The sequence below is a fragment of the Leptodactylus fuscus genome, chromosome 3 (assembly GCF_031893055.1).
Source record: "Leptodactylus fuscus isolate aLepFus1 chromosome 3, aLepFus1.hap2, whole genome shotgun sequence".
Lineage (NCBI taxonomy): Eukaryota > Metazoa > Chordata > Amphibia > Anura > Leptodactylidae > Leptodactylus > Leptodactylus fuscus.
Window position 1 is genome coordinate 237943608 of NC_134267.1, and position 27223 is coordinate 237970830.

At 44.9% G+C, this 27223-nt stretch overlaps 1 protein-coding gene across 1 annotated transcript; it reads right to left on the reverse strand.

The window, feature by feature from the left end:
• Positions 1-1245: 1245 nt before the first annotated feature.
• On the reverse strand, positions 1246-15066 carry SLC35F6 (solute carrier family 35 member F6). The gene is made up of 6 exons (XM_075269330.1): positions 14861-15066; positions 6499-6571; positions 6057-6228; positions 4433-4645; positions 3822-3932; positions 1246-3677 (listed from the first exon to the last, which is right to left on the reverse strand). Exons 1-6 carry the CDS (start codon positions 14935-14937, stop codon positions 3220-3222), a joined length of 1104 nt encoding a protein of 367 aa, XP_075125431.1. The 5' UTR covers positions 14938-15066; the 3' UTR covers positions 1246-3219.
• Between the last annotated feature and the right edge of the window lie 12157 nt (positions 15067-27223).

The window sequence follows — 27223 nt, forward strand, 5'->3', positions numbered from 1 at the left end:
AAAATGCTTCTGGAATTCGGGAACAAATTCCATTGCCCAATATCTTATCTTACTAATATCTTATCTTATCTTACTAATCTTATCTTACTAATATTAAATGTGAACGTTTGTGTGTTTGGATGTTTGTTCCTCAATCACGGCCAAACGGCTTAACGGATTTGGCTCAGATTTCACCCATACCTAGATGGTCACTGGGAAAGAAACATAGGCTACTTCATATGCCGCGCAATGCCCCAAAATCCTGAGTGCTAGCGATGAATGTATTCTGCGGCTACACTGTAGGACCTGAGATGACGTCATCCCAGGTCCTTCAGTCAGGCTCCGATAGGTTCGCAGCATTCTGTGGGCGGGCCGATGGACAATGTGCAAGTTGGAGAAAATGGCGGCTGTTCGCAGCTCTGGAACGACGCTGCCATGCCGCCTGGCTGTGCGGGGCCCGACAAGTCAATCGGGTGTGGACAGTTTGCGCTCCTGAGAAGATGGCGCATACTCCCAGCTCCAGAGTGACGCGGACACGCGGCCTGAATCTGCAGGGCACAACAAGTGAATCGGGTGTGCCGGCTGTGTGAGTACCCCAGGGGACTGTAGGGTTCTGGGCAGGGCGATCAACTGGGGTGGCGCGGGAGTGGTGTTTAGGAGCCAGGGGGGCACGGGAGAGGCGTTTGGGGGACCAGCGGGTCGCGGGACAGGGGTTTGGGAGTTTCAGGGGGCACCCAGGGCCACATGGCAGGGGTTTGGGGGGCACACAGGAGGAGGAGGGTGCGCAAGAGGGCTTTGGGTGGGCCAGGGAGACCCCAGGGCCACGTGGGAGGGGGCCTATGGGAGAGGAGTTTAGGGTGTGCCATACGGGAGGGATGAGCGCAGAAGAAGGGTTTGGGGGTGGGCAACGTGGGTGGATCGTCTCCAACAACGACACGTGGACGAAGTCGCGGGCAAATGCTAGTTATTTATATGCGCATTTCCCTTTTTAGGAACTGTCCACGTTGGACGAGTTCTCCAGGTTGACCAAACTGGCTGAAGCTTCCGTACTCCGTATCTTAGACAAGGGTTGTCCACGTTCCTCTTTTATGAATTCCACCATTTTGAGGAATTTTAGGTAATAGTAAGGCATTCCCATCTTTAATAGCTAGAGAAGACAAAAACCTTTTCTGAAGGATCACTGGTGTCTTCGGAAATCCACGGATGTCCCTTGATTTTGGTGGAACAATCAAATTCCCACCAAGGTAATTCATAAAATAAACCAAATTATTAGATTTTAATTTATTTGTACTTAAAACGGACTTTATTTAATACATTTCCAGCCCAAAGTTCTGAAAATCGGCCACCAAGATACCTGATCCTAAGCTTAGTAACATCTCAATTTTCAGAAGACCTATAAGTTGTAGAAGAGCGGCCAAGGCAGCTGGAAAGCAACGATATAAGACTTGTTATAAGAATAAGAAAGGATGAAAAACTTGTGCTAGAAACTCGAGAAGATAAAGTGCAACTCCACCAAACCCAAAACCTAGTGAGAACCTTCATGGATACCATTTGTGGTGCCCAGTGTTAGTTATAATTACCACGTAGAAGTATATAGGAAAGGTGGAATCTCATCCTGGTTAAGACCCAACCCCAAGGAGATGTAGGATGTTGATGATTTTGGGGGATTTCAGAAAAAAATTCAGGAAAGTTGAAAAATTTAAGGTGGATAGAGTCTTTACATAATGGAACGAAGAACAGAAACTTGGTGGAAAGGGAATAAGGATTCTAAAAAGTGGAATACAATTCGTTGTTCATGGTGTTGATTAGGGTTGAGATTTCAGGATCCTTCTTAGAATCCGATTTCCGATAATTTTCCAGCCGATTCCGATCCCGATCGTGAAATTTACTCGGGATCCGATCTTTCCCAATCGCTCAACTCTAACGTCGATCTGTTTTTCCTTAGTCCTACCAGCAGCACAAGCTTCATATCGTGCTGCTGGTAGGACGTAAGGGAAACTATGTTTCTATCAATGTCCTTGGTAGAACACTTGGAATCTTCCATTAAAACCAGTTACAATTGATGTTAGAATTCCCCAGAATACAATATCAGGACAAATATCTCAGCCCTTCCCTGTGGCCTATGGAATCAAGAAGGGGGGAATTTATTCGGCACAAATCTAATTTGTTACAAATTTCCCCACAATTTTGGATTCTGGCAAATCTGAAAATTTCAGGATTCATTCTGTAGGAATCACTGAAAATGGCAGCCAACTATCTAACTAGTAACTCTTGGTCATAGACCTACTTCCAATGACCAAGAGCCAATGAGAGTCAGTTGGCAGCTGTTTTTGGTCACGTGGTCCTGGTTACTCCCGGTCATTATAAGTCCTACCTTCAATGATGGAGAACCTAATCTAAACCAGCCAGTTACTATTGGACTTTTTACACCAAAAAAATCCAATAAACAACTTCTCAGGCCCATCGGGGCACATTTTCAATTTGTATTGAATTTATTCAGATCGTAACGGATCTGATTGGAGCAATTCTGAATTGCAAAAATTTGCTCATCTATTGTACATAATACAACAAAGACCATAAGAGTATCGTAGAAAGTGTTAGCATCATTCCAGGGGTAGGTACTGTACTACACCACCGGTGGTGGTTGGCAAACCATGAAGACCATCTATTACTACGTATAGCATAAGAGAAGAATCATGCAGAGTCCTTCAGGTGGAAGGAAGTGCTCGTAGGCCCTACTGGAGACCATCCAAAGAGTGACCAGCAAGTCGGACCCCGGTCATTAGAGTGCTTTATATTGGCAGACCACTTTCTTAGATAGTTGGTCAACTATCTTCTCAGATCTCAAAATCGTAACCAATAACCCTTTGAGATAAGAAAAGGCTCTAGTGCCATTTATGGAGATCTTCCAACTTATCGAAAGAATCTCCTTACAAAACTTTGAGTTCCGGTCATGGGAAATGCTGTGTTTATCTACCCTACATGACTTAGTCCTTCGTCTGGTCTAGTCCTTCTAGGCCAACTTTGATTCCAATACTACTTTAAAACTCTCTTGGGGGTATTATCCACCAACATAAACTGTGTAGGTCACATGTCCTTCCATAAGGTCCATCAGAACTGGTGCCTAAAGATGGCGTTACGTAGAGTCCATCCAATAAAAACCTTACTTTGAACCAAAGTATGAAGGTGTCATAACATCTTCCAAATGCAATATTCTCCAAAAACATTCCGTAACGTTGACTAGCAGTCGGCATTGATGGGCGTCCGTTCCCCTCGTAGAAGACCTTGCGTTTCCTCACTTTCTTCTCTGCACCGTTTACACATCAATGGTTTGTGCAACCCATTGTAGAGTCCAGTTCCTAACAAGAGAATGATGAAGCCCAATATCTGGAGGGCGTGAAACTTCTCCCACCCAACGCCGAGGCTGACCACCCAGATGACCACAGTCCGGAGGCTATCCAGCACCATACGAGTGGTGGCGCTGATTTCTTTCGTGACACTGATACCAGCGAAGTTGAAGAAGGCGATGCTGCTGATGTTGCCCAGTAGAGCTAAAATTATGAGCGGTTGGTTCCCCATTTGGCAAAAAGCATCTAAAGAGTCTTCCAGGGTGCCGCGGTCGCTGTTGCTGAAATTTCCGGCTGGGATGAAGTAGAAGGGGATCAATAGTAAAGTGAGGATGCAAAATCCGAAGAAACCTGCAGAAGACAAACAAGTCACCATGAGCTTGTATTGCATTAGCTAGGCAGTTCGGTCCACTTGGATCATCGCCATCAAGATTCTGGACAGCTTTGGTGTACCCAAAACATAAAAATATAACATGGGGTATAACAAACACTTACCCTCTGTCCCCACTGCTCGGAGCGGGTGCACATTGTGCTTGTAGACAAACTTCTCTTCCAAGACCATTTGGATGGCGACGATAATTTGGGCCATGATGATGAGAAGGTCTCCTGCAGGGTGGAAAAGATGAGAAGATCAATGATCTGCTCTGGTGTCCTCGTCCAGTGACTCTGTCATAGATAGAACCCAAAAATTTGTACAACTTGTGAACACTCTACTTGACCATAGGGGGTGGGGGAATATTGCCCTGGGATCTTCGTCATTTAGGTTCCTTCTAGGATTCAGAGGCTCGGAGGACAGAGGAAGATCCAACTCTAAGACCCTGAGCTGGGGTTTCATTTGGGATACCATATTAGAGAATCAAGTAACACACCTATGTGGTCATATGTTTGGGTATGGTAAGGTAGTTTTGGTAGGGCTTTGTATGGAACCAATCTTAGCCTAAATCTTGTAAGCTATTAGTGATACTTCTTCTATGTCTTGCCCGGGGACCCTCATGGACCTTGACCAAGCCCTGCACTTGGCTGCATGTTCGATATAGCAGGACACGGCCGTGGTAGCATCTACCATGTAGCAATGTTATGCTGATGATACCCACAGAATATCTTACCTGTAATGACGTCACTGAGATTCTTCCCACTGCCCGAACTGCTTAGTAAGTCCGCCAACCCAACGATGACCAGTCCGGCGATGGTGACAAAGATTCCCACCCACTGACTGCACTCCAACTTCCTCCCCAAGAAGGCCACAGACAGAAGCCCAGTAAATATGATGACGGCTCCTCGTAACATCTGGAAGCTGGAAGCACTGGTCATGTTCAGAGCTGTAGGGTGACAAATACAACATATATGGAGGAAACATGGAGTGTGACCAGAGAGGTGGACACGTGGGGAACCGTCATGTCACGTGTACTGAGTACATCCGAAAATATAAAGCACCCGAGTATTTGTGTCACGTACTCAGTCTGTGGCAGTAACCATAGCTAATCTTACCAGCTGAGAAGTGGGGACAAGCCAGTATAGACAATGCTCTGTGAGCTCAACCACCTGGACTCCAGACTGATACATTGTATCCACTCTAGACAATGTTCTGTGAGCTCAACAGCCTGGACTCCAAACTGATACATTGTATCCAGTCTAGACAATGCTCTGTGAGCTCAACTGCCTGGACTCCAGACTGATACATTGTAATCAGTCTAGACAATGCTCTGTGAGCTCAACTGCCTGGACTTCAGACTGATACATTGGAACCAGTCTAGACAATGCTCTGTGAGCTCAACTGCCTGGGCTCCAGACTGATACATTGTATCCCGTCCAGACAATGCTCTGTGAGCTCAACCGCCTGGACTCCGGACTGATACATTGTAGAAGCTAGTAAAGAGATTTATGCTACTGCTGATGTGTTGAGCTCATAGAGCATTGTCCAGACTAGATACAATAGTTTTCCTTCTTAGCTGAAGTGTTATTACAATTGTATCCAGTCTAAGCAATGCTCTGTGAGCTCAACAGCCTGGACTTCAGACTGATACATTGTATCCAGACTAAGCAATGCTCTGTGAGCTCAACAGCCTGGACTTCAGACTGATACATTGTATCCAGTCTAGACAATGCTCTGTGAGCTCAACAGCCTGGACTCCACACTGATACATTGTATCCAGACTAAGCAATGCTCTGTGAGCTCAACAGCCTGGACTTCAGACTGATACATTGTATCCAGTCTAGACAATGCTCTGTGAGCTCAACAGCCTGGACTCCAGACTGATACATTGTATCCAGTCTAGTCAATGCTCTGTGAGCTCAACCACTTGGACACCAGACTGATACATTGTAGAAGCTAGTAAAGAGATGTATGCTACTGCTGATGTGTTGGTCTCACAGAGCATTGTTCAGACTGGATACAATAGTTTTACTTCTTAGCTGAAGTGTTATTACAATTGTATCCAGTCTAGACAATGCTCTGTGAGCTCAACAGCTTAATCTCCATTGATACATTGTAGTAACTAGCAAAGAGATTTGTGAAGCTGTTACTGATGTGTTGAGCTCACAGAGCATTGTCATTACCCCCGCCGACCTCTTATTAATGGCTTGTACGTCACCTACCAGGTTTGCTGTCTGTGAATGCAGATAAGCGGTGCCTCATCCACCAACAACAAGCACAGGTTTCAATAAATGGCAACAAATTGAACCGTATAATAAGTATTAGCTGCGTCCGGGGCGGCGCCGATCTCTACTCACCCACATACATGATACTGGTGCCCGTCATGTCACACAGGGCTGGCGGAAGGAAGAGAAGAGGGTTAAAGGGCTGAGATGGCGCCAAGGTCGGTTCCGGGGAACGGCGGTCCTTGAATACCAGGATATAGAAGACGGCCAGACAGGACAGCTCGCCCAGGAACATGCCCACCGCCTGGAAGACAGACACAATGATAACTATAGACAGGCTACTATTCTATATGGTCGCCTCTCCTTGCCAGGGGTCCCCCATGTGTCCCTTATGGTCAGGGTTCTCCTTGATGTGTCTGCTGACACCTGGCACTGTACTTGGGAGGAGGAGGTACATTGGGCAGCCATATTGCTACTGCCACCAGCATGGATCCTTGCAGTTACAATGTAGCATTCATGACATTACCCGGTGTATTCCGCTGATACAATGTTACAAGGCAGTGGCGTCTCTCACCTGCAGGAATGGATGCTGGAACTGATGGGACTGCGATCCTTTACACCCTTTAGCTTCAAAATTATCCGCCCACCTAGAACCAAACAGAAATGGGATGAGCCAGGCCACGGTCCAGCACGGTCTCCTGGGTATATACGGATTTTATGTGAACTGAAAATTTGTCTTTTCTCTTATCGAAAGCAAAATTCTCGCCATAAAAGAGGTTCTGCAGTTCTACCACTAGAGGGCAGCATTGTAGGGAGCCATTGGGGAGCGTAGAGATTGTATCAGAAACCTCCGAATATCAGACATACTAGAGATACTAGTGATAGAGAATATCAGATAGAAAACCGCAGAAGACACAAGAAGCGGAGGAGTCAGAATCACGCCGATTTATTCTACATTACATCTACATTATGGAGTACTAGATAAAAAGACCACAGAATACTGCCATATAGTACTCAGATAATACTGCCTTATAGTACTCAGATAATACTGCCATATAGTACTCAGATAATACTGCCATATAGTACTCAGATAATACTGCCATATAGTGCTCAGATAATACTGCCATATAGTACTCAGATAATACTGCCATATAGTGCTCAGATAATACTGCCATATAGTACTCAGATAATACTGCCATATAGTACTCAGATAATACTGCCATATAGTGCTCAGATAATACTGCCATATAGTGCTCAGATAATACTGCCATATAGTGCTCAGATAATACTGCCATATAGTACTCAGATAATACTGCCATATAGTACTCAGATAATACTGCCTTATAGTACTCAGATAATACTGCCATATAGTACTCAGATAATACTGCCATATAGTGCTCAGATAATACTGCCATATAGTACTCAGATAATACTGCCATATAGTGCTCAGATAATACTGCCATATAGTGCTCAGATAATACTGCCATATAGTACTCAGATAATACTGCCATATAGTGCTCAGATAATACTGCCATATAGTGCTCAGATAATACTGCCATATAGTGCTCAGATAATACTGCCATATAGTGCTCAGATAATACTGCCATATAGTGCTCAGATAATACTGCCATATAGTACTCAGATAATACTGCCATATAGTACTCAGATAATACTGCCATATAGTACTCAGATAATACTGCCATATAGTACTCAGATAATACTGCCATATAGTACTCAGATAATACTGCCATATAGTACTCAGATAATACTGCCATATAGTGCTCAGATAATACTGCCATATAGTGCTCAGATAATACTGCCATATAGTGCTCAGATAATACTGCCATATAGTACTCAGATAATACTGCCATATAGTGCTCAGATAATACTGCCATATAGTACTCAGATAATACTGCCATATAGTACTCACAAGATAATGCCGCTATATACTTCTGACATAATACTGTCATATAATACGACGATATTGGTGTGATATGATACCACCGTATACTGCAGTATAGATCCCATATAATACAGCCATATAGTTCTGACATGACTTCTTACATTATACCAAATGTAATTTCATCCTGGGGGTCTCATATTCCCGAACACTCTTGCTATATCCCTGAACACTTTTGCCAGCGGTGTAATGATTGAGTTCGCAGGGGGTACGACAACAACCAGGCCTGGAGGGTTACAGGGCTTGTGGCCAGATGGAAATGGCTGGGTCCTGAATCCCCATGGTTGTGGTCAGAAAAAACCTTGTTCCCTGACGCTATACATATTGATAATGGAAAGGGGCCTGACTGGCGTAATGACGTCATTGTGCCCCATGTGACCGCTGGTGCGCAAGACCTCAGTCGGAAGATAGAAGAGTAAGACAGACCAGAGGATGGAGTGAGGATGGCCCAGGAAGGGAAGGGGGGTGTCTGAAGATACACCAAAGTATTATAATAGCACTGGTTTAGTGGTAGGGGGCCACTGTGAGCATATAATAGTGTGAGTGGGCTACTGTGGGCATATAATAGTGTGAGTGGGCTACTGTGGGCATATAATAGTGTGAGTGGGCTACTGTGGGCATATAATACTTCAGCACCTGTAATCACCTCTATCAAGAATTTGCTCTAGGGGGAAGTAGGGGCCCCCGAGTAAAGTTTGCATCCAGGCCCACAAGACTTAAGCTACGCCACTGACTTTTACTATATCCCCGTACACTCTTGCTATATCCCCGTACACTCTTGCTATATCCTCGTACACTCTTGCTATATCCCTGTACACTCTTGCTATATCCCCGTACACTCTTGCTATATCCCCATACACTCTTGCTATATCCCCGTATACTCTTGCTATATCCCCATATACTCTTGCTATATCCCTGTATACTCTTGCTATATCCCCGTACACTCTTGCTATATCCCTGTACACTCTTGCTATATCCCTGTACACTCTTGCTATATCCCTGTATACTCTTGCTATATCCCCATACATTCTTGCTATATCCCTGTACACTCTTGCTATATCCCCGTACATTCTTGCTATATCCCCGTACACTCTTGCTATATCCCTGTACACTCTTGCTATATCCCCGTACACTCTTGCTATATCCCTGTATACTCTTGCTATATCCCCGTACACTCTTGCTATATCCTCGTACACTCTTGCTATATCCCTGTACACTCTTGCTATATCCCCGTACACTCTTGCTATATCCCTGTATACTCTTGCTATATCCCCATACACTCTTGTTATATCCTCGTACACTCTTGCTATATCCCCGTATACTCTTGTTATATCCCGTACACTCTTGCTATATCCCTGTACACTCTTGCTATATCCCCGTACACTCTTGCTATATCCCCCTACACTCTTGCTATATCCCCGTATACTCTTGCTATATCCCCATATACTCTTGCTATATCCCCGTATACTCTTGCTATATCCCCGTACACTCTTGCTATATCCCTGTACACTCTTCCTATATCCCTGTATACTCTTGCTATATCCCTATACACTCTTGCTATATCCCTGTACACTCTTTCTATATCCCTGTACACTCTTGCTATATCCCTGTATACTCTTGCTATATCCCCATACACTCTTGCTATATCCCTGTACACTCTTGCTATATCCCTGTACATTCTTGCTATATCCCCGTACACTCTTGCTATATCCCTGTACACTCTTGCTATATCCCTGTACACTCTTGCTATATCCCTGTACACTCTTGCTATATCCCTGTATACTCTTGCTATATCCTCGTACACTCTTGCTATATCCTCGTACACTCTTGCTATATCCTCGTACACTCTTGCTATATCCCCGTACACTCTTGCTATATCCCTGTACACTCTTGCTATATCCCCATACACTCTTGCTATATCCCCGTATACTCTTGCTATATCCCCGTACACTCTTGCTATATCCCCCTACACTCTTGCTATATCCCCGTATACTCTTGCTATATCCCCATATACTCTTGCTATATCCCCGTATACTCTTGCTATATCCCCGTACACTCTTGCTATATCCCTGTACACTCTTCCTATATCCCTGTATACTCTTGCTATATCCCCATATACTCTTGCTATATCCCCGTATACTCTTGCTATATCCCCGTACACTCTTGCTATATCCCTGTACACTCTTGCTATATCCCTGTACACTCTTGCTATATCCCTGTACACTCTTGCTATATCCCTGTATACTCTTGCTATATCCCCATACACTCTTGCTATATCCCTGTACACTCTTGCTATATCCCTGTACATTCTTGCTATATCCCCGTACACTCTTGCTATATCCCTGTACACTCTTGCTATATCCCTGTACACTCTTGCTATATCCCTGTACACTCTTGCTATATCCCTGTACACTCTTGCTATATCCCTGTACACTCTTGCTATATCCCTGTATACTCTTGCTATATCCTCGTACACTCTTGCTATATCCTCGTACACTCTTGCTATATCCTCGTACACTCTTGCTATATCCCCGTACACTCTTGCTATATCCCCGTACACTCTTGCTATATCCCTGTACACTCTTGCTATATCCCCATACACTCTTGCTATATCCTCGTACACTCTTGCTATATCCCTGTACACTCTTGCTATATCCCTGTACACTCTTGCTATATCCCCATACACTCTTGCTATATCCCTGTACACTCTTGCTATATCCCTGTACACTCTTGCTATATCCCCTTACACTCTTGCTATATCCCTGTACACTCTTGCTATATCCCTGTACACTCTTGCTATATCCCCATACACTCTTGCTATATCCCTGTACACTCTTGCTATATCCCCGTACACTCTTGCTATATCCCCATACACTCTTGCTATATCCCCATACACTCTTGCTATATCCCCATACACTCTTGCTATATCTCCGTACACTCTTGCTATATCCCCGTACACTCTTGCTATATCCCCATACACTCTTGCTATATCCCCGTACACTCTTGCTATATCCCCATACACTCTTGCTATATCCCTGTATACTTGCACCACCTCCCACTGACTATACTGTATATAGTGCACAGTACATGTATGTGACCGCCCGTTGTCAGTCTATGAGTCAGAGTCAGGTGAAGAAGCGGCTGATCTGCAGATGATCCAGGTAAACAAAGTGACAACTGTAAGACATCTCCTGCCCGTCTGTAGTCTCGGGGGCAGCGGCTCGGATACGCGCTATAGCTGAGTTACCTACAAAGCCAGCAGTAAAACCATTCTAAATGCAGCTCTGGATGTGACTAGAGTACAATACATTACATAACCGATACTAAACCTTCTATGTGAATCGAAACTATAAAATGTTGCGGCGAGGCGGAGTGTTCCTTTAATATCTTCTCTATCGAAAGCGCTCAGTAAAGTTTCACTTTTCGCTGCAGCTTGGATAATACCGGAGGACGGACTTTGCTCCCTCCTCACTTCTACTTTTGGCCGCCGGAGTGTTTAGTCACAGATAACAACGTTCTGTAAAACTCCCTGATAATATTACAGGGCAGGACACTTAATACGAGAACAAAGCAAAGTAAGACGGATGTAGCAGAGCCGAGATTGTTGTATCGCACAGGAGCGAACTGTTCGGTCACTTATAGAATTCTGATCATATAGGGTGAAGCAGAGGGCCCCTCCAGAGTACGGCGCCCCCTGAGGTTACTGATGGCTTTACACCTCTCTAGCTGCCACCTGGCATTGTGCACATAGTTGTCCAGCCATGATCACAACCTAGGTGTCTCCATTTCCAAAACCAAGCCTTACAAGTGACCTGGATAGACTCCCTACTGCTAGCGGCTACCGGAACAGCATCGGCTTTTTGGTTGGGTGCCAATACTGATGCAATCTCAATGAATTACCGATACACTCATTCACAAAAATAATACCGCACCCAGACAGAAATGTCAGATTGTTGCCAAACTCGTCCTGCAAGAGCGAGAAAAAAAGTCCCTCCCCTGCTGCCCTATAAAAAGGCTCCCAGGGGATACTTTTGGGTAGTGTACTTCATAGTGAGAGCTCATTGCCTGCGAGACATGACTGTACGATGTGCTCTTTGCCTAGTAGAGGGGACATCATTGGATTGGGGGTGGGACAGGATAATGTCCGCCATCTAGGCCATTCCTACCTAGCTGTATGGAAGTGAGTGGGGTCCGGGATAAGTGACAGGACATAACATCTGTGGTAAATGTACTGCTATATACCATACAGAGCCTGTATATACCTCCATGTCCTGCTGTATCTCATCTTGTATCCAGACTACAGGCCTGTAACATCTGTGGTAAATGTACTGCTATATACCATACACAGCCTGTATATACCTCCATGTCCTGCTGTATCTCATCTTGTATCCAGACTACAGGTGTAACATCTGTGGTAAATGTACTGCTATATACCATACACAGCCTGTATATACCTCCATGTCCTGCCGTATCTCATCTTGTATCCAGGCTACAGGTGTAACATCTGTGGTAAATGTACTGCTATATACCATACACAGCCTGTATATACCTCCATGTCCTGCCATATTGTCTATAGATCATCATTACATCACACTTCATCAGTCCTTTTTTTGGGGTCGGATTATTTTTGGCAATGGGTGTATGACATGACTATATAATAGTAAATGTCACTGCGGTGATCACAAGACACACACGTCTGTACAAACCGGAGAAGTAATTGCTGACTGAGGACCAGATTTCCTGCCTGACTCATCACGTGAGACGTTCACCTCTGACCCCGATCATCATGTGACCACATATTATGCGTGAGTGGCGACTTCAAAAGTGCAAACGAGGAAAAATGTCAGAGAAATTCATGAGTCAAAAACTAAAATGATGAAGAATGTTTCACTTCAGGTCTGTAATTTTTGACTAGTAATTTTTTTTATAGTTCCATATTTTCCCACCAATGACTGCAGCTCATATAGGACACCAGAGAGGATGGTATAGGATGTAAAAGGGGGCAGATAATGGCCCAGATTGTCTATTGTGTTTATGACTAGACAATGGCATGAACATGACCCATCTCTGGTGCAATGTAGCCTGTCTAATTTGGGCTAAAAAAAATTTGACTTGATGGACACATGCCATATAATTCTGATTTAGAGAAAGCCAACTAAAGGGTGGTATAGATAGGCATCAGTTACTGTGATAAATCTGGTGTAGTGTCAGACGTATAATCAGTCACTGTGATAAATCTGGTGTATAACCAATCCTGTGTTAAATCCTGTGTGCATCTTGCTTGCTATCAGTTCTGTGATATATCTGGTGCAGTATCAGACTTATAATCAGTCACTATAATAAATCTGGTGTAGTATCAGACTTATATCAGTCACTGTGATAGATCTGGTGTAGTATCAGACTTATAATCAGTCACTGTGATAGATCTGGTGTAGTATCAGACGTATAATCAGTCACTGTGATAAATCTGGTGTATAACCAATCCTGTGTTAAATCCTGTGTGTATCTTGCTTGCTATCAGTTCTGTGATAGATCTGGTGTAGTATCAGACTTATAATCAGTCACTGTGATAGATCTGGTGTAGTATCAGACTTATAATCAGTCACTATAATAAATCTGGTGTAGTATCAGACGTATAATCAGTCACTGTGATAAATCTGGTGTATAACCAATCCTGTGTTAAATCCTGTGTGTATCTTGCTTGCTATCAGTTCTGTGATAGATCTGGTGTAGTATCAGACTTATAATCAGTCACTGTGATAGATCTGGTGTAGTATCAGACTTATAATCAGTCACTATAATAAATCTGGTGTAGTATCAGACGTATAATCAGTCACTGTGATAAATCTGGTGTATAACCAATCCTGTGTTAAATCCTGTGTGTATCTTGCTTGCTATCAGTTCTGTGATAAATCTGGTGTAGTATCAGACTTATAATCAGTCACTATAATAAATCTGGTGTAGTATCAGACTTATATCAGTCACTGTGATAGATCTGGTGTAGTATCAGACTTATAATCAGTCACTGTGATAGATCTGGTGTAGTATCAGACTTATATCAGTCACTGTGATAGATCTGGTGTAGAATCAGACTTATAATCAGTCACTATAATAAATCTGGTGTAGTATCAGGCTTATATCAGTCACTGTGATAAATCTGTTGTAGCATCAGACTGCCTGTCTAAGTTTACACTGTCTTTCAGCATATCTGGGCCAATAACTATTGAGTGCAGTGTAGACCCCTAGTGGGGGCTGCCTACATGTGCGCAGTGCAGAGTGACGGGGTTCACATATTTTTACAGTGTTACAGACTTATAAGAAACTGTAATAAGAGACAGAACTCTGCAATGTGAATTGACATTTTTGGAGGAAACATTGCAGAAACAATAAATGTTTAATTTGGCACAAAATGGTGAGTGAACCCCTGTATGAGATGGCGATATCTGCCTGACCGTGAGATGATACGTCAATAGCACAAGTCTCTGCGCTGAGGGTTTGTTACAGTGTATCAGTGCAGGGGACGGAATAACTCACAAAGGACTAAATAGACTGGATACAATTGTAACAAAGTCAAGGCTGAAGGTCGGTGTTGACCTCGACCTTTTCATAGGTTTTGTCACAATGTATCAGCGCAGAGGACAGGAGACATACAGTATGTATCCTGTTGTGTTCACCTCATTACCTATACTGATACACTGAAACAAATCCTCAGCTGTTAAACACAAAGTACATAAGGAAGTGTATAGCAAGGACCAGACAGATACAAACCTCATAGATGAGTGTATACGGCCCGGCTCCATTCCCTATAACCTGCTCTGTGCTGAACCACTCCCCGGGGTCATGTCACCATGTTACAGGTTCTGTGATTCCCCAAATATTCCCCAATTACCTACAATACCCAGTATAATGACAAACTCAGCTCTGCTACATCTGTATATACACACAGCACAGTCTGTCCGATGTAAACAATACGTACTTGGCTGACAGTGTATTGATGGAGCCGGTGACTAGCATCATCCCTGCCAGGATTAGCTGGTAGGAGGTCCACGCCATGACTGAGCTCTGCCCGCCACCTGTCCGGCATATACTGGGCTGCTTGTTGTGCTGACAATATATATATATATATATATACAGCCTCAGTTTCCTGTAAGAGAGAATTAGAAATCATGTGACCGGCGAGTCAGCCCATAGAGGGCGTGAGAGAGCCAGCGTGACGTCAGGAGAAGGGCTGAGGAGGAGGAGGAGGAGGGACATCATATACAGGGGAGCGCACGAGAGAGACAGATACATATATATATATATACTGTATATATACATACACGGGGAGAGAGCGAGCGTGACGTCAGGAGAAGGGCTGAGGAGGAGGAGGAGGAGGAGGGACATCATATACAGGGGAGCGCACGAGAGAGACAGATACATACATATATATACTGTATATATACATACACGGGGAGAGAGCGAGCGTGACGTCAGGAGAAGGGCTGAGGAGGAGGAGGAGGAGGAGGGACATCATATACAGGGGAGCGCACGAGAGAGACAGATACATACATATATATACTGTATATATACATACACGGGGAGAGAGCGAGCGTGACGTCAGGAGAAGGGCTGAGGAGGAGGAGGAGGAGGAGGAGGGACGTCATATACAGGGGAGCGCACGAGAGAGACAGATACATACATATATATATATATATATATATATATATATATATATATACTGTATATATACACATACACACGGGCAGAGAGCGAGCGTGACGTCAGGAGAAGGGCTGAGGAGGAGGAGGAGGAGGAGGGACATCATATACAGGGGAGCGCACGAGAGAGACAGATACATACATATATATACTGTATATATACATACACGGGGAGAGAGCGAGCGTGACGTCAGGAGAAGGGCTGAGGAGGAGGAGGAGGAGGAGGAGGGACGTCATATACAGGGGAGCGCACGAGAGAGACAGATACATACATATATATATATATATATATATATATACTGTATATATACACATACACACGGGCAGAGAGCGAGCGTGACGTCAGGAGAAGGGCTGAGGAGGAGGAGGAGGGACGTCATATACAGGGGAGCGCACGAGAGAGACAGATACATATATATATATACTGTATATATACATACACGGGGAGAGAGCGAGCGTGACGTCAGGAGAAGGGACTGAGAGTAAGAACGTCACATACAGGGGAGCGCACGAGAGAGACGAATACATATATATATATATATATATATATATATATATATACACACACACAGGGAGAGAGCGAGCGTGACGTCAGGAGAAGGGCTGAGGAGGAGGAGGAGGAGGGACGTCATATACAGGGGAGCGCAGGAGAGAGACGGATACATATATATATATATATACTGTATATATACATACACGGGGAGAGAGCGAGCGTGACGGCAGGAGAAGGGATGAGGAGGAGCGACGTCACATACAGGGACGCAGACAGATACATATATATATACACACACACAGACGAATATATACACACAGAGACAGATACTTACAGGACACGCATACGCTACTGTGTAAATGTTTTAGGCAGGTGTGGAAAAAATGCTGCAGAATAAGAATGCATCCAGGCATAGAAGGGTTAATATTCCAGCATTATCCTATTAGGTTTCCGGAGAACCAGGCATTGGTCTATAAGGGTCTGACTTCCCAAAGGTGGCGCTACAGCAAATTGTTATTTCCCAGAATTCTTGCCTGGTGTAATAAGCCCCCGTGAGATATCGCCCGTCTGATCTAATGTATAGGGGTCACGTAACAACAGGAAGGGAATCCCAGAGCAATATTTGGTGTGACTTTTGCCTTCATTTCTTGCAGGTATATACTCTCTGTATATACTGTAGTATACAGGGGGTGCACCCACACTCTCCCCGTACAGCCCGTCCTCATTATCTCTAGAGATGTCATGGCTGATTCCAGCAGATTCTCGCACACTGCTCCTGATATCCTGCAACTGGGTTTATAGGTTTATCCTTCTTTGCATATTGAACAAGTGTATACAATCATAGCCATACATATATACACACAGTATATACATCCGCTGATGTGACCCTAGAGCCTTGCTCTGCCCCTGCACTGTCTGGAGGTGTCACTAGGATGGCACTGCCGCACTAACCCCAATACTGACCCCATTCTTATAGGATTAGTCATTAGGATGGAGGCCAGGAGATGAATAGGAAGTGTACCTTTAAAAGATGAGTGGTTGCCTTTAAGAGAGTAGGGCAGTGAAGGAGAAAAGCGAATATCACACACAATACACAAATACACACACAATACACGTACGTACGTACGTACGTACATACATACAGAAACACATACATGTCACATACACACACACATAGATACATTACACACACATATCACATACAGTACATATTAGCATACACACACATATCATGGCAATGTATCACCGCCTCCAGATCTTGTTTCTGGGGGTCGGTGATCCACCCCAAAATGGCAGCACCCATGACCGCTGGGAAAATGTCGCCTCATCACCGAGACTTTAGGGTATGTAACGCCTGCGATCAGTGCACACACTGCATTACTCCCGCGTCTCTGCTGTATAATATAGCGGAGACCTGGCAGGTATTGGGGGGGGGGGGGGATTAGTTCCTGAGCACCTCCATATTTACATACCCAACATCCGACGTAATACACTGAATAGCCAAAAGTCCCGGGCAGGCGTGTCCTAGCGCCGGATGACGCTCAAACATTGTGACGCGATGCGGCCTATGGCGCTAGTGTCGCCAGGATATCTGAGCAGTCCGGTGTCTCGTGAACATGGCAGCACGTCGCGAGTTAAGTGACTTTGAATGAGGGATGATAATCGGTACAAGGTGCATTTTGGTGATTACCCGGGAATTTGGGTTTCTGAGGTCAACTGTGTCTTGGGTGGACCTGCAATATCGCAGAGACAACGTTAGCAGCCGCGTAAACCGGTGCACCGGTCGACCACAAGTGTTCAATAAATGGACGGCACGTCACCTCCGCAGAGTCGTATGGGGCTCTCGACGGTCTACTGTGAGTCAAATCACCGCCGATTTGAATGTGGGGCGCCAGGACCCCATTTCCACCGAGAACTGCAATGCATAGGCTTGAACAGTCGACGCCTGACCTGTGTCCCTTTGCTGACGCGGCACCACAGAGCTCATAGACCGGCATGGGCCTGCGACCATCTTCAATGGACCACGGAACAGTGGCGGCATGTGGCATGGTCTGATGAGTCGCAGTTCCAGTTGTACAGAGCAGATGGGCATGTGAGAGTGTGGCGTATGCCCCATGAAGCCATGGATCTTGCAGGCGGGAGGTGGCTCTGTCATGGTCTGGGCCGTGTTCATATGGTGGCAATTAGGCCCCATTGTCGGGGTGCACAAATCATTGACCGGTGCTTCATACATGCATGTTATGGCAGTCCATCTGCACCACTTTCTGGTGTTGGAGTTCCCTGATGGGGATTCTGTGCACCAACAGGACAATGCAACATGTCATCGCTTGTTAGTGGCACAGGACTGGCTTAATGAACACACCAGTGACCTCCCGACCCTGGATTGGCCTGCCCGCTCGCCCGACCTCAACCCCATAGAGCATTTATGAGATGCTGTGGATACCAGTGTCCGCTCCATAGACCCAGCGCCAACTACACTGGACCAATTGTGGGCTGTAGTGAAGACTGCGCGGATCAAAATCCCTCCAGGACTCTTCCAACACCTCGTAGAGTCCAGGCCTCATTGTCTTGCTGCAATTATCAGGGAGCGCGGAGGGGCGACCCGCTATTAACAGCGCATCCGGTACCTTCCCATGACTTTTGGCCACTCAGTGTAATATGTTGGAAAGGGTTAATGAAGTCTGTGTATACAGTGACCTGTGTAGTAGACATCCACATGATCTAATGTTTTGTCTTCAGATTGTCACCTTTTAATATCTCTGATTGCTGTCTGTAAATATTCTTCACCTGCAGAGTCTGAAAACCTGAACATGGTTACAGTAGTATCCGGTCTAGACAATCCTATGTGAGGTCCAAGCTGACACTATACAGGTATAACTGCACAGATACATTGTACCAAACGGGGGGGAGAGAGAGATATGCCTTGTTGATGGAAGAAATCTGAGACATTGAAACAACAGAAAGGAAGTATCATAAATGTATAGAATAGAATGTCTACAGTAGAATATCAATGAAAAATAACAAAGTAATAATAGTAGTAGTAATAATAATAGTAATGGTCATGATAATAGAGACACTACTGTATGTAATAATATAGTGATGATACTCCTATTACTCACAGTGGTGATGATGATTTCTGGTGTATGTCAGGATAAGGGGCCGTTTGCTGCAGGCTCCGGATGTCGTAGCGCTGGTTAACCACAAAACTTCTGTAATGTGGAACAGAAAATGCTGAACTAGAAAATATCCAGTCCAGATAATAAAGAAACCAGAATGTGAGATTGTAAGATTTGTTATTTCCCCTGGTTCACCTGCACAAACTGTAGCTGCGGAGTACAGAACAGAGGACAAAAGTAGGGGACCCATAGAGCAGTAAGGTGGTGGTGGTGGGGCACAGAGGAGTAAGGTGGGGGATACAGAGCAGTAAGGTGGGGAAAAACAGAGCAGTAAGGTAGGGGGTACAGAGCAGTAAGGTAGGGGGTACAGAGCAGTAAGGTAGAGGAGCACAGAGCAGTAAGGTAGAGGGTACAGAGCAGTAAGGTAGGGGGTACAGAGCAGTAAGGTAGGGGGTACAGAGCAGTAAGGTAGAGGAGCACAGAGCAGTAAGGTAGGGGGTCACAGAGCTGTCAGGTATGGGAACACAGAGCAGTAAGGTAGAGGGTACAGAGCAGTAAGGTAGAGGAGCACAGAGCAGTAAGGTAGAGGGTACAGAGCAGTAAGGTAGAGGAGCACAGAGCAGTAAGGTAGAGGGTACAGAGCAGTAAGGTAGGGGGTACAGAGCAGTAAGGTAGGGGGTACAGAGCAGTAAGGCAGAGGAGCACAGAGCAGTAAGGTAGGGGGTACAGAGCAGTAAGGTAGGGGGTACAGAGCAGTAAGGCAGAGGAGCACAGAGCAGTAAGGTAGAGGGTCACAGAGCAGTAAGGTAGTGAAGTACAGAGCAGTAAGGTAGGGGGTCACAGAGCTGTCAGGTATGGGAACACAGAGCAGTAAGGTAGAGGAGCACAGCAGTAAGGTAGGGGGCCACAGAGCAGTAAGGTAGAGGGGCACAGCAGTAAGGTAGAGGAACACAGAGCAGTAAGGTAGAGGAACACAGAGCAGTAAGGTAGAGGAGCACAGAGCAGTAAGGTAGAGGAGCACAAAGCAGTAAGTTAGAGTGTGAACAGAACAGTAAGGTAGAGGAGCACAGAGCAGTAAGGTAAGGGGAAAGAGAGCAGTAAGGTAGAGGAGCACAGAGCAGTAAGGAAGAGGAGCAAAGAGCAATAAGGTAGAGGAGCACAGAGCAGTAAGTTAGAGTGTGAACAGAACAGTAAGGTAGAGGAGCACAGAGCAGTAAGGTAGGGGGTACAGAGCAGTAAGGTAAGGGGAAAGAGAGCAGTAAGGTAGAGGAGCACAGAGCAGTAAGGAAGAGGAGCAAAGAGCAGTAAGGTAGAGGAGCACAGAGCAGTAAGTTAGAGTGTGAACAGAACAGTAAGGTAGAGGAGCACAGAGCAGTAAGGTAAGGGGAAAGAGAGCAGTAAGGTAGAAGGCACAGAGCAGTAAGGAAGAGGAGCAAAGAGCAGTAAGGTAGAGGAGCACAGAGCAGTAAGGTAGTGGAGCACAGAGCAGTAAGGTAGAGGAGCACAGAGCAGTAAGGTAGAGGAGCACAGAGCAGTAAGGTAGAGGAACACAGAGCAGTAAGGTAGAGGAGCACAGAGCAGTAAGGAAGAGGAGCACAGAGCAGTAAGGTAGTGGAGCACAGAGCAGTAAGGTAGAGGAGCAAAGAGCAGTAAGGTAGAGGAGAAAAGAGCAGTAAGGTAGAGGAGCACAGAGCAGTAAGGTAGAGGAGCACAGAGCAGTAAGGTAGAGGAGCACAGAGCAGTAAGGTAGAGGAGCAAAGAGCAGTAAGGTAGAGGAGCACAGAGCAGTAAGGTAGAGGAGCACAGAGCAGTAAGGTAGTGGAGTACAGAGCAGTAAGGTAGGGGGCACAGAGCAATAAGGTAGAGGGGCACAGAGCTGTCAGGTATGGGAGCACAGAGCAGTAAGGTAGAGGGTCACAGAGCAGTAAGGTAGAGGAGCACAGAGCTGTAAGGTAGAGGGGCACAGAGCTGTCAGGTATGGGAGCACAGAGCAGTAAGGTAGAGGGTCACAGAGCAGTAAGGTAGAGGAGCACAGAGCAGTAAGGTAGAGGAGCACAGAGCAGTAAGGTAGAGGGGCACAGCAGTAAGGTAGGGGGCCACAGAGCAGTAAGGTAGAGGAGCATAGAGCAGTAAGGTAAGGGGAAAGAGAGAAGGAAGGTTTTGGGCCACAGAGCAGTAAGGTAGGGGGCCACACAGAAGTAAGGTGTGTGTGTGTGTGGGGGGGGGCACAGAGCAGTAAGGTAAGGGGAACGAGAGCAGTAAGGTAGGGGGCCACAGAGCAGTAAGGTAGGGGGCCACAGAGCAGCAAGGTGGGGGGCACAGAGCAGTAAGGTAGAGGAGCACAGAGCACTAAGCCAGGGGCCCCATAGGAAGTAAGGTGGGATGCCACAAAGTAGTAAGAGCTGACATTTTGCAATCTCCTGATATATAGTTTCCCCAATATACACCCTGGACACATGCAGTAGCTCCACTACCCTACTGTGGTCAGGGACATTACTCTTGCTCCACTCCTCTTCTGGTTGTGGCTTTGGTGCAGGAAGACAGTGACATGATGAAATGTCTCTCTAGTATCTGCTGAGATTTTCTTTCCTTCCAGACAGTAATGTCCAGTCATAACAGCAGAAAGATCACATGCGACTGGTTTATACTTCTGCTCACCATCTTCAAGACCTCTCCTTGCTGTCAGTGAATAGAAGCCTTCTTGTTTATATCCAGAGGCTGAAAAGCCATTACCACCTAATACTTCTCATAAAGGAGGTTTTGTTGCAATTTTACTCGGTGTAGACAATCCTCTGCAAGCTAAACACATTAGCTATGACCTACATCCCTCTGCTTAAGACTTGTTACAATGTGTCACTCTGAAGCTGAGACTTAGACTGGATACTTCAGAATTCTGGAACCCAAGAGTCTGATGGATTTAGGAGCATCCACTGGACCTGGGAGACGCCTCCGGGATGCCAAGAGCTCAACCCTTTTCGTAGGAGCCTCCTTCACTCTTCGGGAGAGTTGGAAAGTGTGGTATAGCTGTAGCACCTTAAATTTACATTTCATGGCACCAATGGCGTTAAATCTTCCACCAATAAGGTTTCAAATGCCCTCAAAGTCTGAGTATAGTCCATCGGTGTAAAGTGATAGAGTAGTGGCCAGAGAACAGCTCTGCAATTCCTGAGGTTAGATTTTTTTGTTAGATTTTTTTTTTTTTTTTTTTTTATACCTACTAAAGAGGTCAAGTCTTCTGGAGAAACTACACTCCGTCTTATCTGGCCAGGAGCTAGTAGCCAGTAGGAACTCATCTCCAGATAAGTCATCTGCAAATAGATCATAGATACAAAGTAATTCCTGGAAGTAAATTCTGCTGTCTTAAGATATGGAGTAGGAGAGATAACAAGGACTTTGTATCCTTCCCTCATCTAGTGGGATCGGAGGTAGAGATGGGCGAAACGCAGAATATTTGTTTTGATGACTATTCGTGAGGTTCAGCCTTCTGGTTCGTTGCATGCCAAACTTAAACAGCACAAACCAGAAAGCTTTTATTATATTCTGGGGTCTCTTTACACCCCATAGTATAATAAGTAGGGTTGAGCGATCGGGATCAGAGAAGATCGGATTTAGATCGGCGATCGAGCAAATTTCACGATCGTGATCGGCTGGAAACTGATCGGAAATCGGATTTTAAAATTGATCCTAAAATCTCAAGATCGGCTCAACCCTGATAATAAGCAAAGGCCCAGGGGAGGTGAGGAAAAGTAACAAAAAGTTATACTCACCTCTAGGGTTGAGCGATCGTGTTCGGAAAAGATCGGATTACGATCGGCGATCGAGAAAAATTTCACGATCGCCATCGGAATTCTGAACACGATCTTTTTAGATTGAGATCAGTGATTATTTCCCACAATGCTTTGCTACTGGCCAAGCATTGTGGGAAAATCTAACATTGTTAGCCTTCACACTGAGTATACGCTCTGCTCATTCTGAGCGGAGTGTATACCCAGTGTGAAGGCTCCACTGCACTTCCATAGGATTGAATTGAAGCAGCCGGCACACAGCCTTAACCCCTTGTGCGCCGGCTGCATCCATTCATTCTAATGGGAGACTAGCTAACATCTCTAGTAGCTACTTACCTGCAGAGATGGCTGGTCCGGTGCCCGGTGTTCTCGTTCTTCTTCGTCTCGCTGCCCCCACCTCCCAGGTTAGTGTTTAAAGAGCTAGGAAGAAGGCGGGGCTTGTGGCTTAGGAGAGTGTGAGCGAGTATAGGGCGGGAAGACGTAACATCTCCCCTCCCAGTACCCGCCCACACTCTCCTAACCTGGGAGGCAGGGGGCAGCAAGGTGAAGAAGAACGAGAACACTGGGCACCGGACCAGCCATCTCTGCAGGTAAGCGGACTCCAGGGGGGACTAAGTAGCCAGAGGATTAAAAAAAAATCCTCTGGCTACTTAGCTACTTAGTGATTAAAAAAAAATCAGTACACAGCATGGATTCTAACAATTAAATGTTCAATTGTTAGATTCCATGCTGTATAGTGAATAGGATTGTTTTTAAAATCCGATCTCCGATTAGTAAAAAAATCCCATTGACTTGCATTGGGATCGGAATTGGGATCAAGATCGGGTTCAAATGAAAAATGATCAGAAATCAGATTTCAAAATCGATCCTGAAAAGTCAAGATCGGCTCAACCCTAGTCACCTCACCTATCCTGGACATCTCCCTCCGCATCCTCTTCTGGTCTCTGGCTGCCATCGTGCACCTTGGAGTTACTGCTAAGGACTATGGCTGGGCCTCAGTGGTCCTTTGGGGCACACCAACGTCATGACACTAAGTCAAAGAGTCATGATGTCAACACGTCACCTGTGTCACGTCGTGATATCAGACGAAAGAGGTCATTGAGGGACCACCGAATGCCACAAAGATACCCAGGAGAGGTGAGTCAAGGGGAACAGTTTATTATGTTTCCTCACCTCTTGAGGGCCTCCATTTATTATATTCTGGGGTCTGTGGAGAACCTAGAGTACTCTAAATTTTTGTGGTTGAACCCAAAAGCTTCCAGTTTGGTTTGAGCCTAAAACATTTGGAAAATTCAGGTGAAATCTGGGTTGTCATCTCAAATTATTTGTCCACATTTTAGGAGGATTCTCCAAATAATCAATAATATACAGCGAAAGACAACATTCTAGATTTTCCAATAGGGTTGAGCCGATCTTGAGATTTCAAGATAGATTTTAAAATCCAATATCCGATCATTTTCCAACCTAATCGCAATCGTAATTTGCTCAATCGCCATTCGGCTTCCGATCTTTCCCGACCCCAATCGCTCAACCTTAATTGTATATTATATATACAGTAGGGTTGAGCCGATCTTGAGATTTCAAAATCTGATTTCCGATCATTTTCCAGCCGATCCCAATCGCTCAACCCTATTTGCCAAACTAGCTGGAGCACATTAGATTGCTAGCTCTTGATCCAAAACTCTGTTACGTTTCCTCACTATTCCAGTACTTTGCCTCCACTCTTCTTTCCAGCCTTCTGGGTGATGTCAGTGGCCCAAAGAGACCAGTGACTCCTGTAATTGGCCTTTGCGATCAGCTGGAATTTGTTGATGTAATGATGTTGTGTCCAAGCTATTGAACATTTAAGGGTTGTTGGCTTGTAGAAATTTGATGCTGAATTTGTTATAAAATCCACCTCAAATTCCACCTGAAATCTGCCTCATCATTTCGAAGGGGGGCAGTAGCTGATTTTTTCTGCTTGCCGAAAAAATAAGCGTCGTGTTCGTTCTTCAGGTGATTCTGCCTGAGAATTCCCATTGAAATGAATGGGGGACAGAAAACAGACCATTTAAATCAGTGTGGAATTGGACGAGGCATTGGAGCTGGAATTTGTCAAAATCTGCTCACAGAATTTGGAATTTTCCCTGTCCTATAAAGGCAAAATAATGTGGCACTCTTCTCCAAATTCAGCGTCAAAATCTGCGTCAGAATCAGCCAACATTAAAATAAATTTTCTATGCTCTGGGATCTGATGAGACTGCAGAGTATAATAATGTTTTGTGGGTGGCAAATTCAAAAAAATCTTGGGTTTGGACATACCTGAAGTTTTTGGGAAACTCGCAACTAGTTTTGAATACCTAGTATTTGAGGAAGGGGACATACGAGAGTAGTCCTCCACACATAGATCGCAACACTCGTCAACCAAAGTTGGGGAACGTGTTCGCGCATGTGTGGGAATGTACTCACAAAAATTTCAGCCATTTTGCACCGGCGGTTTTCTTTGACAGTCGATGCGAGTGATTTTGTGAAAATGGATAAAATCGAATATCCGTTGTCATTAGATATTTGTATTTGAAAGGCAATACGCCTTCGCAAATTAAAGACGTGTTAGACACTGTGTACGGGGAGTCTCCACCATCATGTAACACCGTCAAATTTTGGGCAGCTGAATTTAATCGTGGTCCTACCAGCTAGGTTGACAATGAACGTTCGAGACGGCCAAAAACTGCATCCACAAATGAAAACATTGATCAAGTTCACCAAATGGTGCTAGAGAACCGTCAAATGAAGGTTAGAGAGATAGCAGAGGCTATGAGCATATCGAAAGAACAGGTTTGCCACATGGGTTGAAATTTTAGGCACTGAGTACCGCGATCGCTCAATCCGAACCAAAAATGTGTGAATGAAACTTGGATACACCATTGCACCCCAGAAACAAAAACACAGTCAAAACAGTGGACTGCGAAAGAAGATATTCGATTTTATCCATTTTCAAAAAAATCACTCGCGTCAACTCACTTCAATGACTGTCAAAGAAAAAAACGCTGGTGAAAAATGCCTGAAATTTTTGTGAGTACATTCCAACGCATGCGCGAACACATTCCCCAACTTTGGTTGACGAGTGATGCCATCGACATGTGGAGGTCGGATACTTTTCAGACTACCCTCGGAGATCCAGGACAGTACTGTTTCCCAGCTTGCCATAACAAGGTATTGAACTTTGAGTGAATGGAGCTGAACTGCATTACCAAGCATCACCACTAGAGATGAGTAAGTAGTACTCGATCGAGTAGGTATTCGATTGAATACTACGGTATTCAAAATACTCGTACTCGATCGAATACTACTCTCTATTCGAATGGAAAAATTTGATGCAGAACCAGCGTTGATTGGCTGAATGCTATACAGTCGGCCAATCAACGCTGGTTCTTCTCCTACCTTTAGAAGTCTTCTCCGTGCAGCTTCCCCGCGGCGTCTTCCGGCTTGACTGTAAGCGGCCATTTTCTTGTAGTGCGGGCATGCGCAGTCGGCTCTGCCCAGGCCCGATGCCTGGCAGAGTGAATTCAGAGCTGGAAGACGCCGCGGGGATGCTGCACGGAGGAGACTTCTCGGAGGATCCAGCCCGACCCTCACTCGTGGACTTCGTTAGTTCTATTTGATCGAATGTTGCCTACCCCTGAATGAGCATTTTCCCCCCATAGACTATAATAGGATTTGATATTCGATTTCAGTAGTCGAATATTGAGCGGCTACTCGAAACGAATATCGAATCTCGAATATTTTACTACTCGCTCATCTCTAATCACCACTATACAATTATATGGCGCTGTCTTGGTTTTCGGCAAAGAGGCTGCAATATTCATCCAAAAGCTATGGTCAAACACCTGATGGATGGGGGTCCTGTATGTCAGACCTCAGAAAATAAACTCAAAAAATCCAAGAATCCATTACCAGTGCTACAAATCCGCAAACTCTGATCTCCCCATAGCGGTCATCTCGAGCAGCCAGTCCTGTGATTTCTTTGACCAATTTTTATTTTTTTAATTTTTAATTTCAGATTATTTTTCAATTTTTTATTTTATTTATTTTTTTATTGTCTCTAGCAATAAATCACAAATTTGGTAAAATAAAAAAAATGGCCAATTTTTGTTTTCATTTTCATATGGCAGCATTTAATGTACTGGCCACTGTCTGGTTCGTCAGGTTTTTTTTTCTCCATGGTATTTTTTTTATTTTTTTTTTATCATTTCAATTAAATTTGAATTT